Below are 12157 nucleotides of genomic sequence, written 5' to 3' on the forward strand. Positions count from 1 at the left end.
ATATGCTTTGATAACCTTGAACTTATTTCTCAGTACAAATGTAAGTAAAAAGTGGTAAGCAGAAAAGAGAGGTGAATTCTTTTTTTTCTTGCAAAGGATTTTTTTTTTAAATCTTCTTATTGTTCTAATGATTGAAACACTGTTCTTCTTTTTAAATACCAAGAACAATGCTGCCAATATGTCAGTGTGGATTGCTTCAGTACTGCAGTTCTCAGAAAGGAAGGATTGAAATCAAATCTATCACACCGGCTACTAATGCTGTAATATCTAGTAACACTTCACATATTCATTATGGATAGTTTTAATGAAGATTTATATATTAATGAGGATATATAATTAAGCTGTAATGATTATTCACGGTCTTTCAGCAAATATCTTACAGTTGTCTACTTACAATAAAATATAGAAGAAATATAGTGAACATGAACAAAAACACGTTAGGAAATTAGAAGTCAATAACTCTTATATAACGTTTCACCTATTTAAAGCTCTGATTATATACTAGAGAATCATCAAATTGGTATTACATAATTTATGTTTAAATCATTGTCATCAAAATCTGTTTGCAAACTATGTTACATTTTCTAAAACATCCAAGTACTGCACATAATTTAAACATATGACATTAAATACAAAAAACCTACATATAATTATTGGGTGAAATCCTGGCTCCTTTGTGGTCAGTGGCAAAACTCCCATCTATTTAAATGGGGCCAGGAGTTCACCGGTTGTAACATTAAAACTATGCCCAATATGCTTCATTTTCTTTGGAACTGTAAAGCTCAGACTGAAGCTTGGTTCTTAATGCACATCATCATTAAAGAGTAAAAAATATATAAATAAAGTGTCTGTCTTTATTTTGAATATCCTGATTTTAGCTTGGTTATATTATAACCTTCACATCATTGAAATATAATATTATAGGAACAGAACAAAAGCTCAACTGGAGCCTTCTTGGTATTTTGGGGATATGCCGGTTGTTATTCAAAACACCTGTTATTGGGACTGGCTCTTCTGAATGAACACACTGTAGATCCTCTTCCTCTCCCCCCTGGTAATATGTATTCTTACACAACAGTGGCACAGATAGGGAAATTAAAGTTAAAACTAAAATGTATCTAGAATTGCTAATTCTGTGCAGTATTAAATTTTCAAAAGGCAACCACAACTTTTTAAAAATAATGAAAAGTCTGGTCTATGAATTCTGTTCAGAATTGAAGCCATATTTTAGTTTTCCAACCACAACAGCAGCACTAATAGAAACATTTCTATTTCACTGGGTTTGTACAGAACTGACACTTAGCACTTCTGGGCCTCAATCTTGCAGTTGGATCTACTAATATGGATCCATGTTCCAGTGCGGATCTGACTGCAGGATTGGGGCTTTAAATGAGCTCTAAAATAAAATACAACTAACTTTATATAGGCCTTTAAAAAAATCCTGAACTTCATTTGCAAGAATAGGACTTTAGAGGACTTCAAATAAATAGCCCTATATTATTAACCTGTAACTTGTAAAATGAACAATTGTGCTTCATGTGCAGCAGGGTCTGATAAAAATTAACATTCCATTCTTAATAAAAATGAATATAATGGTGGGTGGTATGTTGCCTCTATCTTGTGCAGTATAAATTGTTTTACTATTCTACAGAAATCCTATAACTGTGCTTCTCATTTTTGGCAAATTAAAGTTCAATAGTAGTTTCTTATATTGTGAATGACTATTTCTATACTAGAGGTCTTGCTGTTATATTTACAAATTATGTTTCATTAATATCTTCCTGAAATTATTACATAACTTTATAACACATTAACAAATGATTTATTGCATTAATCTCTTTCATTGAATAAAACACCTATGATTTATGCTTCCATTAATGAAAGGCATTACCATTTCAAGAACATCACCAACACAGTAGAAATTCCAACATTCTGGTGGACTATAATTTTGGTTTACATTTTTGTAATTTGCACTATTCGTACAGAACAGATTCATATTAACTGGAGCTTCAGAAGGTCACTTTTTCATTCACTTGTTCTTTTTTGTATTGTTTACAGGAGAATTTAGCGTAAAATTCTGAGCTGTCACAATCTCTATAATTATTTTTCTTAAGTTCCAATAACTCAAAAATTAATCACACACAAAGAGAAAAAGAGGGCTACAAAACTAGTAGTAAGCCATAGAAATTCAATACAGCTAGACAAAGGCAAAATAAAATACTAAAAATCATAAAAATAGAAGGCTATGATAGGCATTCAAAAGCTAGTCACATATTATTTTGCTTATCATTTAGCCACAGAAGAGTAAAGCAAAAGCAAAAATTATTTTAAAAATATATAATACAATAAGCACATTTTAAACAATCAAACTACTCACTCATGGGCACGTTTGACACCATATACATATACTATAAACAAGTATACATACCTGCAGAAACACGTGGGCAGTCTGGCAACATGGACTCTACTGATGTATCTAGTGGTTCTGAACTAGACACCCAGTTACAACAGTTCTGTAATGTAAGAGACAATTTTACGGTGAAGCAATAATCTAAAACAAGAATAAATCATTAGACTTTATAAATATAGGCCACAATTCAGCAAGTTAGTTAAATATGTGACTAACTTTAAGCAGCAGTCACAATGGGGACTGAAAGGTAGACCCAGTTGTACTGCTCACATGCTTAAAGTTAAGCATATGCTTAAGTACCTTGTTGAATCAGAGCCTTAGTTTCACATGTGGCCAAACATAAGTAAAACAGCAAAGCCCTGATTCAGCAAAAATACTTAAGTATGTGCTCAGTGTTAAGTATATCCTGAAGTTCTGTTTTGAATGGGGATGGATTTAAGTGCATTGATGAACTGGTATCTACATGAGTAGTCCCAATGCCTTATTAGGGATGGATTTATCTGTTTAAAATTAAGCAGGTGCTTAAATGCATGGGGCCTAAATTATCCAACATGTAATTCAAATTTTCCTTTGTAATTGGTTAGTAATTATTGATGATAAATATAAATAATCTCCCATCTTCCTTGCTTTTATTAAGAGGTCATAATCTTTAGGGTGTGATAATGCAACAAATTGATGAGACAGTGCAGTGGCCGTGAAGTTGTAAAACAATGGATTATGACAGGAAAAATATAGTATTGCAGATTATTGAAATAACTGCCAATTTAGGTAAAATGAACTAGTACAGATACTTTACAATGTAAAGATCAGCCTTTGTGGATATATATTTAATGAACACTCAAGTTCACATTTCAGTCCTAAATTTCTGACTAAAAAGAATTTACTGTGATACCTTTTAAATATTTTTCTTCACTGGAATTTATTCAGAGAAGATTGTGTATCAAAATTTCAAATAAAATACTTCAAAATTTGTTATTAGGATATATTATATATTAGGATTTGTCTGTCTACACAACATTTGTTATATTTAAGATTACCTTACAAAGCAATGTGGCTATTTAGAGGCCTGTCAGTTAAAATACAAAATCTTCATGGCTTCACATATTACAAAACTATTTTGGAGTTTTGCCTTTGTAAAAACTGATTAACTTCATTTTAAAAAAAACTTTCTTGGAAAAAGCCAATGAATTTCCAGACAGATTTCTAAAAAAATCATCCCATCAATCATGATTGCAAAAATGGTTGATTGCTATTCCGGTAAACAAGCGTGTATTGTGTATTTTTAGATGCTTGCTGCCCTAGTTGTGCACCATGGAATCAGTCCTCACTGTGGAAAGATCCTTGACTGGTAGATCAAGTGTCTTATTGTATTTCCTTAATTCATTCTGTCTGGAAGAAGATGTCAGCTGTGTTGCAGTGAGGAGAGAATTTCAAAGCCTCCAGTCCCCACCAATAAAGGCCGAGGAATGGCTTTTGAATAGATTTGTCAAGGCAACCCTACTGTTCTGGGACCAGGGAGAGCAGGAACAACATAAAGGAAGGGTTGCTGTATGAGATTAGAAAGTGAAGTTCACAAAGCATGGCAGATTTTTGTAAGAAACAGTAGATCAATGAAACTATTGAACTGTGTGGAAAAAAAAAACACATGAAAACAAACACTATCCAGTAATGTTATCTTTTTAGTAAAAATGGTTAAAATGTTAGTATTTCCATGCTTCACACAGGCTTTAAGGTTTAAAATAGAGATAAATTTTATAATTTGCATACTTAATTTTAATTAACAACTGAATGTAAAACAGCAAATGTAAGAAATTATAAAAGAATTAAGATTTTTATTAGGTATTACATTCATTTGAAATAAATAAAATTAATACTAACTACTGCTAGAACACTACATCATAGAGTTGAGATAATACAGAAGATTAGCACACAATTAACCAGCTTTTATGTGCAATGTGACACTTGCCTGTTAGAAATAAGTATTCTCGAAAGCAGTGTCAAGATATGTAAATGGATGATTTGTTTTATCATTCATCACAGCTCCTAATAAATTCAAAAATCATGACTTCTACAGGTACTAAAAATAGGCCACCAATGATACAGGAGAGATAGTTTCAATGAAGAATGACTTTTTAAACAATTCATTCTTTCAATGACAGCAATTAGCACTACAGACAGACAGAGATTAGGTGTACATTTTAATTATTATTCATTCTACCAGTAGCCCTAAACCTGATTAAGTGAGAGATAGCTAGGTGATATGTTAGTCTTAATACCACTCACCTACACTTCACATATGTAAAAATACTTCTTATAGGAGATTTCCAATGCTAATGTAAAGTTATGACACTCCATCCACGTTTTAGGCCATTAATCATGTTACTTATTCTTTAACATCTACTTTCTGTAAATGAAATTAAAGGTAATGTACTTGTCTCATTCAGACTAAATGTTCAGAGAAAAATGAGTTGTCAGATTCAAATTATAGGACTTAACATTTTCAGTTTCTACCGTGTAACATATATTTTAAGGGTTTGATTTCCCACAGAAAAATGGGGATTTTTCTGACAGAGCCTAGAGGGGTTAGTATTCTTTATATTTTTAACATTTAAGTCAGAGCTGTCAGACTGCATCCCAGGTGATTCTCTATTCCCATCAGTCATGGCCTATAAAATGATAAGGTTAAGTTAGGAATAGGCAGCCTATAAACAATGTTTCACTAAATCCACAGGAAAACTCACTCCTATTAAAAAGTACAGGATAAATTAGTTTATATTAGGAATATATATTGCTTGTTTTAAAATGTCAAAATAAGACTAGATAAATACAGAAAACATTCCCAATGACAACAGTATGACCTTTATTTGATCAGGAACACAGATTCACAAACAAGAGTTTAGTTGATCTCACATTACAAATTATTTCTCTCTTTTTCAATTGCAGCTATCCCATACTTAAGTCTTAAAAAGCGTAATAAATGTATTCCGTTATGTTCTACCCACGGAAGAGAAGTTGTGCTTGCTGGCCATAAACCAATATCAGGTTAACCTCAGATCAACCAGCAGTTCCCATAGTATAGAAGTAATAAGAATGCTTTGACCTTTCATCAAAGGATCTTTAAAGTACTTTATAAACAATTAAATCCCATAACATTTGTGTGAGGTGGATAAATTTACATGAGTTCTACAGATCATAAACTGAGGCACAAAAAGGTTAAAGGACTTGCTCCAAGGTCACAAAGCAAGCAGATTCAGAATCCAGGAGTCCTAAGTGCCTCCCAGTACCCTACTCTGTTACCAGATCATGTGCCTTACATGATATTTGTGTATACTTTGCTGTGTAGTAGAAAAGAAAACTACAGTCATTTTTGATTGGTTTTCTCTGGTGACTAAGTTTCAAAAATGTTTTTAATCGAAATTATTTCAGGGACAGATGTAGGCATGCTGTTTACACAGTTCTTTAACAATGCTTCCTTGTGTATCTTAAAGAAATGGAAGAGATCAGTATTTAAATACATGTTTGTAGAATCATATATAGCATTGTCTGCCCCAACTCTTTAAAAAACCATTCTCACCTCTCGCATCCATTCTCGAATAGTTTTGCCAGCTTCTTGATGCCACACATTGTGAACAGAGTCTGTCAACGCCACAGCAGTTACCTTATTCTTTACATCTGCCTCTCGTTGAATCATCTGTTAAAAAATATGGGCTTTAAGTTCCTTTTTCACTTGAATGGTGTCTGTTTAGTCACAGATAATGAATTTAAATAAAAAAAAAAGAGAGTAATACAAGTTGACTTCACTTGTTTTAAAGTTCATACAAATCCTAACAGTTCCAGAAATACAGAAAGACCTAATATTTTTGATAAAAGAAATAATACTAACTTTTAACTCACTGAACTATTCAATCCTATTATTTTCCATGTGGCTTGACAATTCTAGGATGAAAGGTATCATAGTGAAAAAATGGAAGATTCCCTGAGGACACCTTTTACAAGTTTTTTCAAGTTCCTATTTCTGTGCTTCAGGGAAGCTGGAACCCGTGGTTCACTGTAAGCTACTCAGGACTATCGTCTACTAATTTCCAGTAGATTGCTGTAGTTTTTCTGATGTACCATCTTACTTTGACTTGCATTTTTTTTTCTTTTTCTATCTAATTTAGCTGCCCTGCACTCCTACTATGGTCACGGAATTCTTTGTGGTCTCTCTCATGTACACGTTCACCTTGCCATCATCAGAGTCTATCAATATTATTTTGTTTTCTAATATACTTGCCTCCATTAAAATTTGACACAATGACATATCTAAATAATGTGATTAGTAAAAACAATAAAATGATTGCTGCAAATAACACACATGAATTGACAAAGATGCTCTAGAACTCAACACTGGTCTATAAGATAAAGGGACTGAAAAGGAAGAGTGATATCAAAAACAGACAAAAGTTTTTAATCTCTTGACCCTAATTGGTAACAACAGATCAAAGAAAATGTAATGAACTATAGTTATAGAAACTGCATTTCACAACTAGTATTTTTACTATTGTATGTGTTGTATTAAATGTCATTATTTTTCCAACTTCCTCTCATGTAATGGCTGCATGGACAATTTCTCTGTATAAAGCCAGCCCTTCTTTGTCAATAGTATCAACTATTTTTCAACATAATAGAATATTTCTCTGAAAGGATGAGAGATTAAAATGGAGTCGTGAATGACTTTTCATATCATAAACAGACATGAACACTGAAATCCATACTTTTGATACAGAAGCAATATTTGCTGACATCCTGTACAAACTGTCTCGCTCTATTTCCTCTAAAGAGTACACATGCACATCCTTTTCACTACTACTACTACTTACACTGAGTACGACTAATATTACCACCAAATCACTGCTGCATTTCCACATCTTAAATTGTCACATTTCATGTTTTCAACTTATGCATATTTTAAAATGAATGTAATGAAAATAATACTCTGTTTAATTGGAAAATATTCATCATCACTTCAAAGTGAACCAAGAAATTCCCATTCCAGGTTAGACCAGTGGTTCTTTACCTATATCTTATAGTGGACAGTATTAGATGGTTCACAGGAAACTCCAGCATACCTTGGAGAATTTTGTAAAAACATTCAGCTTGTTTTGATGAAAGAGCTGAATGGTATGAGTGTTACATCTAAAATTATTAAATTTTCTATCACTGTACAAGGCCCCAAATAGGTTCAAATTCTATAAAACACATGAAGATGTTGATTCTTCATACACTATAGAAATCATCTGTTCCTTGCTCTTCTTACACACCCTGTCAAGAGTCAGGTCAAAAGACCCACATGAGCAGAGTCACTGTAGTATACCAAGTCCTGGGTTATACGGTACTATTTGAAGATTAAGCGGGTGATCTAGGGAGGAGATCCATCACTTCCAGGAACCAAAACCTTCTGGGACAACCAAAGGCTAACAACAGTGATGTGCTGGAGGGAGCTCCCAGAAACGGACGGGAAGGCTACAGAAATTTCGCTACCTCTTGTGGAGCTTGCCTCCTCTCTGGAAACTGTTAAATAACCCTTGTCAGAGATGATTTACCGCTACAGTTCATAAATATACTTTTGGACAGTATTTTCTCACTTCCTTTGTTGTGGTGGAAATGCTGATTGCACCAAGTGACTTATCCTTTAAAAACGATTCCAAGGGATTTGCCTGCCCCTACAAGATCTTCATGCCCAGCTTCCCTAAATTATACAGTTTGAACAATGTACTGTACTATCAATATACTCTGTATAGCTTTCAGAAACACAGAGTACACTTTTTCAGCAACTGAAAATGAGTTCTTATGTGGGTAGGTAGATCTAACTTAGCTAGATCATAATATGTTTTTATACAATTAGAGACCCATTCTAATAATCTTGGTGAGGAAACTGACCCTTTCACTTTCACAATGGCTACAAACAGTCTAGGTGCGTTCCTGAATGGTTTTGTCCTGTTAAGGTAATATGACAGTGCCCTTCCTAAATCAAGCGTATGAAGTCTAGCTTCCCCCAAGATGAAATGAGGTTTGGGTAAGGAAACTGGAAGATGAATAAATTAGTTCACATGGAATTCTGAAAGAACTTTGAGCAGGAATTTGGGATGAGCCTGAAAATAATCCTGTCTTTTTGAATCATTGTATAAGGGGGACCCACCCTGAGGGTTTGAATCTCCCCTACCTGTCAAAAGGATATAATGGCTACTAAAAAAATAGTCTTCACTGTTAGGTGGTACAGGGAACAAAGGGAGAGTCTGTCATCCCTGTTAACACTATATTGAGGTCCCAAGAGGGAGATGACTCCAAAATTGGAGGGAAAACATGAATAAGGCCCTTAAAGAATCTAGCTACTGTGGGGTAAGAAAATACATTGTGGCCCTGAATAGGAATGTGCAAGTGTTCCTAAGGAACAATCTAAGTCCAGATTGTTTCAGACCTAGTAAATAGTCCAGTATCACTGAAATGGGTGTTGTCAAGGGAGACAGATAGTGCTGAGATGACCAAATATCAAATCTCTTCCGCTAAGCTTTATAAGTCAGTCGACTGAGGCTTTCCTGCTTTGGAGCAGAAAGTTCTGAACTTCAGCTGAACAGCTTTTCTGGTGAATGTCAGCCAGCTGGCATAGCATCTGACTGCTGTGCTGTGAAACTGTTGGGCAGAACAGGAAAAGTGATCAGCAGCTACCACGGAGAAGCTCAGCAGATCTGAATTCCAGAATTGCCTGGCCTGTACTGGGGCTATCATGGTCCTTGATCCAGTATCTTGCCTAAACTCTCAGGACCATCAATATCACAGAGACTGGGGTGGGGGTGCGGGAGGGGGATGGGACACATACATTAGTCCCAGTGTCCAGGGAATAAGAAAGGCATCTAAAGGGAGTCTAGATGGGAGCCCCTCTGGAGCAGAACACTTGGCATTTCTCAGTCTGTGGCACATAAGTCTATTGTGCTGACATTAAACATCACAGCTATGCATTCATTATGTCAACATCCATCAAGAGACTTATGTCTATTGTCACTTGCTGGGGTGATCTTCCAAAGCTCAACTCATCAGTGAGATATGAGTAGATTTGGATCCCTTGTCTCATTAAGTGAGCTACTACGGCTGCCAAGTACATCCTCAGTATTGTGGGAAGACCAAAGGGCAAGATACTGCTCTGCTAATGAGATGTTCCTGCTAGGAATCTGACATATTTCCTGTAAGGAAGATATATGCTGTTGAGATGTTGAAGGTCCAGAATGAGAGGTTAACCATCTTTCTTTAGAATGAGAGAATAATGGGAATAAAGACCCCTGACCCTTGAACTGTAATGACACCTCTTCCATTGCTCTGAGATGAGTCCACCTCTTGCTTTCACGTTATCTTGTGAGTGAGATCCCTAAAGAGGGATGGGGACGATAGTTGTGCGGTAGGAAGGAATTGGAACTGCAATATCAATTGCTGATAATCTACTGGATCCACTGGTCTGTGGTGATCCCAATCCAGACACCCCCTCCCCTGCCCAAAAAAAGACAGTTGCCAAAAGTGAGGGAAAAGGGTAGAGAGCCTCCAAAGGTTCTACTAATCTCTTGAAGATGGCATGAAACCTGTTGTTGAGAGGAAGATGTCGAGTGCATCATATCTGAGGATGAGACAGTGCATGCTCTGCATAGGAACCTGCGCTTCTTCCTTGGAGGCTCCAATGGATTATAACAGAATGGAGCAAAGTTTTGAAGTCTGACTTGTTTCCTCCTGGAGTGGGTGGGAAGCGTACAAGCTCAGAGAGTGCAAAATGGCTCTAGTGTCTTTTTAATGAATGGAAGGCCTCATAAGTCTTTGAGTTTCAGAGATCACAGCCCTCAAAAGGAAAATCCTCAATCATGGTTTGGACCTCCCTGGGTATTCTCGATGACTGGAGCCCAGAGGATCTTCAGAACACAACACATGTGGCCATGGTGCATGCAGACATATCAGATGCATCAAAACAGCCAGCAGGAAAGTTTTAGCTATCAGCTGCCCATTTCGCATGATGGATTTCAAATCTTATGCTCCTGTGCGAGTCATTCCATAAACTAAGACAATTTGTCCCAGTGCACATTGTTTGGTAGCTGCCATTATTCATCTGGAGCAGAACCAGTACTGTCTATTCATCCTTTTGGAAGTGGTAGGTATTAATGCTGGAGTCTGCCACAAGTCCTTCGCATGTAGACTGTCTAGTTAATAATAGACAATGACTGCATGTCTAGCAGCTTGTGTAACTTCTCTTATACTACTTCTAGAGGGATGTTAAAAGTCTCACCCATGCATTTCATTGGGTCTTAGAATGCCGTAAAATCATCTGTTGGACAAGGCACAAAGGGATTGACTGCCTCATCAGGGAAGGATGACGAAACTGCTGCTGGGATCAATTAGTCCTCTACCTCTGCCTCTTAATTGTTCTCAATCTTAAGAGAAAGGAATCTAACCCTAGAAGTGGCTCAGAGGATGCTGGCTTGCAGGCCTATGGTTTGTATACTACAGGGCACCAAGTAAGGCCACTATCTGAAGTGCTGGATACCAAGAGTGCTGAAAAGTCATTGCCAGAGGAAAGGTGGATTTAGCTGGTACTGCACTCCTTTCAAGCTGGAGTTGAGGAGCCAGAGGGACTCATTTTAGGCCACTAGCTGTCCTTCAGCTGCAGAGTTTAAGATGAGTCCCAACAACTTGTTTCTGAGGGTTCTGGAGAGTGAAATGTCTGTCTGGTCTCATCTCTGAAGTGATGCCCTTTCCTACCCCTTCTTGAAAATGTTGACAGGTGGATTAAAATTGACAAGATGTCTCAGCCCTGGAGCTCAGGGAGGAACCAAGGCTCACTGTGACACTAAGTAAGCCAGAGAGCTCTGCCATTCCCAATGCAGGCCCTCTCTGGAGAGTCTTTCAGACAGGTTTCTTCTTAACCTGGTCCCTGGACTCACAACTCTTCCCTCTTGGTTCAGAGATCTGCTAAGAACATAAGAGTGGCCATGCAGGGTCAGACCAAAGGTCCATCTATCCCAGCTTCCTGCCTTCCGACAGTGGCCAATGCCAGGTGCCCCAGAGGAGATGAACAGAACAGGTAATCATCAAGTGATCCATCCCTTGTTGCCCATTCCCAGCTTCTGGCAAACAGAGGCTAAGGACACCATTCTTGCCCATCCTGGCTAATAGCCATTGATGGACCAATTCTCCATGAATTTATCTAGTTCTTTTTTGAACCCTGTTATCGTCTTGGCCTTCACAACATCCTCTGGCAAGGGGTTCCACAGGTTGACTGTGCACTGTGTGAAAAAATACTTCCTTTTGTTTTAAACCTGCTGCCTATTAATTTCATTTGGTGGCCCCTAGTTCTTGTGTTATGAGGAGGAGTAAATAACACTTCCTTATTTACTTTCTCCACACCAGTCATGATTTTATAGACCTCTATCATATCCCCCCTTAGTCATCTCTTTTCCAAGCCCCAGTTTTATTCATCTCTTCTTGTACAGCAGCCATTCTGTACCCCTAATAATTTTTGTCGCCCTTTTCAGAACTTTCTCCAAGTCCAAGTCCAATATATCTGCACACAGTATTCAAGATGTGGGTGTACCATCGGTTTATATAGAGGCAATATGATATTTTCTGTCTTATTATCTATCCCTTTCTTAATGATTCCCAACATTCTGTTCACTTTTTTGACTGCCGCTGCACATTGAGTGGATGTTTTCAGAGAACTATACTATAATGACTCCA

At 36.7% G+C, this 12157-nt stretch overlaps 1 protein-coding gene across 10 annotated transcripts in view; it reads right to left on the minus strand.

The window, feature by feature from the left end:
* ARB2A (ARB2 cotranscriptional regulator A) overlaps positions 1-12157 on the minus strand; it is a 377086-nt gene that overhangs the window by 101684 nt on the left and 263245 nt on the right. For 8 of the 10 annotated variants that reach the window (XM_073344477.1, XM_073344479.1, XM_073344474.1 and 5 more), the window contains 2 exons: positions 5985-6101; positions 2429-2513 (listed from right to left, as the gene is read on the minus strand). In XM_073344477.1, coding sequence (XP_073200578.1) covers positions 2429-2513; positions 5985-6101 — 202 coding nt within the window. The remainder of the gene's footprint in view (positions 1-2428; positions 2514-5984; positions 6102-12157) is intronic. The other 2 variants (XM_073344483.1, XM_073344478.1) reach the window with 1 other exon arrangement.

This window comes from Lepidochelys kempii, chromosome 5 (assembly GCF_965140265.1).
Source record: "Lepidochelys kempii isolate rLepKem1 chromosome 5, rLepKem1.hap2, whole genome shotgun sequence".
Lineage (NCBI taxonomy): Eukaryota > Metazoa > Chordata > Testudines > Cheloniidae > Lepidochelys > Lepidochelys kempii.